Source organism: Propithecus coquereli, unplaced genomic scaffold (assembly GCF_000956105.1).
Source record: "Propithecus coquereli isolate 6110/MARCELLA unplaced genomic scaffold, Pcoq_1.0 Scaffold9, whole genome shotgun sequence".
NCBI classification, from domain to species: Eukaryota; Metazoa; Chordata; class Mammalia; order Primates; family Indriidae; genus Propithecus; species Propithecus coquereli.
This window is the reverse complement of record NW_012155284.1, coordinates 17,576,968-17,580,778: the sequence shown is the minus strand read 5'-3', so window position 1 is coordinate 17,580,778 and position 3,811 is coordinate 17,576,968. Positions and strand designations below refer to the sequence as shown.

General features: G+C 30.8%; 1 protein-coding gene across 1 annotated transcript in view; it reads left to right on the top strand.

Annotated features, from left to right (window-relative positions):
* The window catches only part of KIF2A (kinesin heavy chain member 2A), a 90,128-nt gene that overhangs the window by 68,192 nt on the left and 18,125 nt on the right, over window positions 1-3,811 (top strand). The window contains exons 8-12 of the mRNA XM_012664507.1: window positions 252-306; window positions 706-868; window positions 2,770-2,860; window positions 2,994-3,057; window positions 3,599-3,704. Of these exons, the coding sequence (XP_012519961.1) occupies window positions 252-306; window positions 706-868; window positions 2,770-2,860; window positions 2,994-3,057; window positions 3,599-3,704 (479 nt within the window). The remainder of the gene's footprint in view (window positions 1-251; window positions 307-705; window positions 869-2,769; window positions 2,861-2,993; window positions 3,058-3,598; window positions 3,705-3,811) is intronic.

Below are 3,811 nucleotides of genomic sequence, written 5' to 3'. Positions count from 1 at the left end.
GGCTGAGGCAGAAGGATTGCTTGAGCCCAGGAGTTTGAGGTTGCTGTGAGCTAGGCTGACGCCACGGCACTCACTCTAGCCTGGGCAAAAGAGTGAGACTCTGTCTCAAAAAAAAAAAAAAAAAATTTAACGTATTATATTTATGCTATGTATAAATTTCTGAAACCCCTAGAGGAAATATTACATAGTTAACTTTTCATTGTTTTACATAACACTGATAATCACTGAAATAAAATATTTTTTATTCCTAGATTGATGAACATAGGATATGTGTTTGTGTAAGAAAACGACCACTCAATAAAAAAGGTATGATGCTTAATGAGCTCTAATAAAAGGTTGATTTTATTTTATTTGTAATGTGTTTTAATAACAGCACAAATCAAATCAGTATGGAAAAATGTAAATCATTCCCTTTAATTTGTATATACCCATTATGCAGATTTCTATGGCTAGACTTGTTGGTTTGTTATTGCTATATGAATCATTGCCATTCCTGGTTCTTGCTTCACAGAAATCTTGATTTTTTTTTTTTAACTTTGTTCTTAAAATATTTTGTCTTATTGAGTGGCATGTTTATGGAATATTATCTTCATATTTGCAAAACTTACTACTTTTATATAAATTCTTACTACTTGAAATAATTTTTGTACATAAATTTGAATGCTGTGAAAATTACTGGGCATTGATTTTCATTTATTCTTTTAGAAACTCAAATGAAAGATCTTGATGTAATCACAATCCCTAGTAAAGATGTTGTGATGGTACATGAACCAAAACAAAAAGTAGATTTAACAAGGTACCTAGAAAACCAAACATTTCGTTTTGATTATGCCTTTGATGACTCAGCTCCTAATGAAATGGTTTACAGGTAGGTAAATTCTTTTTAAGTCAGAATTTTGTTTTTATGCCGTGTTCTTCACCACTCCGAAACTTACTTTGATCTTATAATATTTCTCCAGAGATGCGATACCCTTTTTCATTCTGAGTTTAGACAAAGAAAATGTCACACGTTATAATGAATATTAACACTTGTTCTCGTTAATGTTCTCCAAAATTGTAGTTTTCATTGCTACTTGCTAATTAGCTTATTATATACATATCACACACAAACTATATATGTAGATAAGAAATTTCTAGAAAACGTTAACCTCTAGGAATGGAATGTGATGAGAAGAGGACTTTTAATTTTGTCTAAATCTTTATTTAGCATGTACCACCACTTAATATGAAAAAGTTCTGTAAATCTACTTGCATTTGCCTAATTTCATCATCTTTAGGCTTGGAGATAGTTTGAGTACATGAGTTTCTTGTATGTTTATATATTCATCTCATAAACAATTCAAATTGACATATGTTGTACATCGATATCCCAAATCTTTGTGCCAAACTTAAGTTTTCATCAGTTTTCAAACATTCATTTCTAATAATTATAGCAGATAGTTTTAGCAGCATTGCTATTTTAGTCTATATTGACTGTCTTTTGTCATTACTTCAATGCTATGTTTCGTTGCCCTTTAGTTTTATAAAAATGACTGGAAAAGAGAAAATTAGAGTTAATAAGACTCTTAAGAATTAAAGGTGTTAACAAATGAAATACTGTTGAGATCAACTTCATTTGTCTTAAGCCAATAAACTGAAAGTTCAGTTGTAAAAGAAAAAGGATAAAATTAAAGAATATATGAATGCTAGATAGAGAGATTGTGAAGAATGTGTTTGAAAGGAAATTATAATTGTAAATTGGCCAAGCACCCAATTATTATTAATGTTAAGAGACAGGGTCTCGCTCTGTTGCCCAGGCCGGAGTGCAGGAGTGCAGTGGCACAATCATAACTCACTGCAGCCTTGAACTCCTGAGCTCAAATGATCCTCCTGCCTCAGCCTTCCGAGTAGCTGGGACTACAGGCACACACCACCACATCTGGATAATTTTTCTTCTTTTGTAGAGATAGGGTCTCTTGATAATTGCCTAGACTGGTCTCCAACTCCTGGCCTCAAGTGCTGGGGTTTACTAGCATGAGCCACCGCGCCTGGTCTATAGATTCATTTCTACTTCTGTTTGACTAGAAATTTTTTCTGCTGCTTTTGTTCCATGCCTTCTTCAGTTTTGCCTTAAAAAAAAAAAAAAAGAGTTGTATAAAGTATTCTACTTGTAGATTTGTTTTTTTATTGTACTTTTTAATACTCGTGTGTACTTTTCAATACTTTGCTCAGTGAAGAAGTGTTTCTTATCCCTTCTTGACCTTTTTATTTTAACTCTAGCTATGGATTATACTGATATGTCTAAAAAATAATCCAAGCCATAATATTTAGACATCCTTTTCCTGAAGCAAGACTATCAACTCAGAATTCAACGTCTTATAAGCACAATTTTTACAGTTTTCCCTTAAGTGTAAATTACTTGTCTACATTCAGAGTAATCATCATTTTTCCACTTATTTAGGTGGTCTGAAGATAACTTTTTGCAATTTTTTTCTCTTTTTCTATTGAAATTACCACTTTTTTATTCTATTTCTTTTGAAATTGTAATCGATAGTTCTCGTCTGTTTTCATTACATATGCCGTATTATGTCATTATTTATTATGGAATTATTGATTGAAGTTATGCTTTAAGTAGTTTTAAGTAATTCTAGGATATGGTTATTTAAAATTTTTAGCAATGAGTTGTTTAAAATCTTGTTATAAGTTTTATTCATACTTTGTATTACTTGGTATTACTTTTGTTATTTAAATATTGGCAACACATTCTGACTGATGCATTTTCTTTTTAAGGTTTACTGCTAGACCACTAGTGGAAACTATATTTGAAAGGGGAATGGCTACATGCTTTGCTTATGGGCAGACTGGAAGTGGAAAAACTCATGTAAGTAATTCATTAAAGTTACATCCTGGTATGAAGTTACACTTTCTTTTCCTTATAACTTAATTCTGAGACTTAAATCCTTAAGAGTTATTCCTGAATAATATCTATTCTTTATCTTCTTTTTAAAATACAGACGATGGGTGGTGACTTTTCAGGAAAGAACCAAGATTGTTCTAAAGGAATTTATGCATTAGCAGGTAATGGTCCTTTTCACATATAATTTGGAATATTCATAGATATTATTCAGGTCGCTTTGAAATAAGGCTTGACAATATCATTCAGCAACTGTAATGCTTTAGTTACTATATATTATAACAGTTACAGGTTATTAGATTTCTTGAAATGAACTGTAGGATTTAGTTTTGGGGGACAGAAATCTTGATTTTATTTGTATAGGTAGACTCTAGCATGTTGTTGGAGGTTAGTATTAATTGTTACACAGCTGAATTGTAAAAAGCTGTTTGATATGGAATGAGAATAACCTTATTTTGACCATCTATGATTTCATGCTATTTGTAAGGAGAAGTAGTAGCATCCTTTCATGGAATATGGAAGGAGAGTAGCTTCTATTACTATGATTTTTTTGTAAAATTAAATTCACTTTAGTCTTCATTTTTATTGTTGATATTATTATACTAGGTAACGATTTACTGATTCTTCTAAAAATAGAAAATTTGAGTTGCTTTTTAAAAATAATATTTGTTACGTCTAATTTTCTGTATGTGAAATTCTTGGTAGCTCGAGATGTCTTTTTAATGCTAAAGAAGCCAAACTATAAGAAGCTGGAACTTCAAGTATATGCAACCTTTTTTGAAATTTATAGTGGAAAGGTAAGTGGGAACTTGTTTTTAATTTTTATTTTTTAAAATTTGGTAAAATGTACATAATATAAGTTTTAACATTTTAACTATAAGTTCAGTGGCATTAAGTACATTCATATTATTGTGCAAC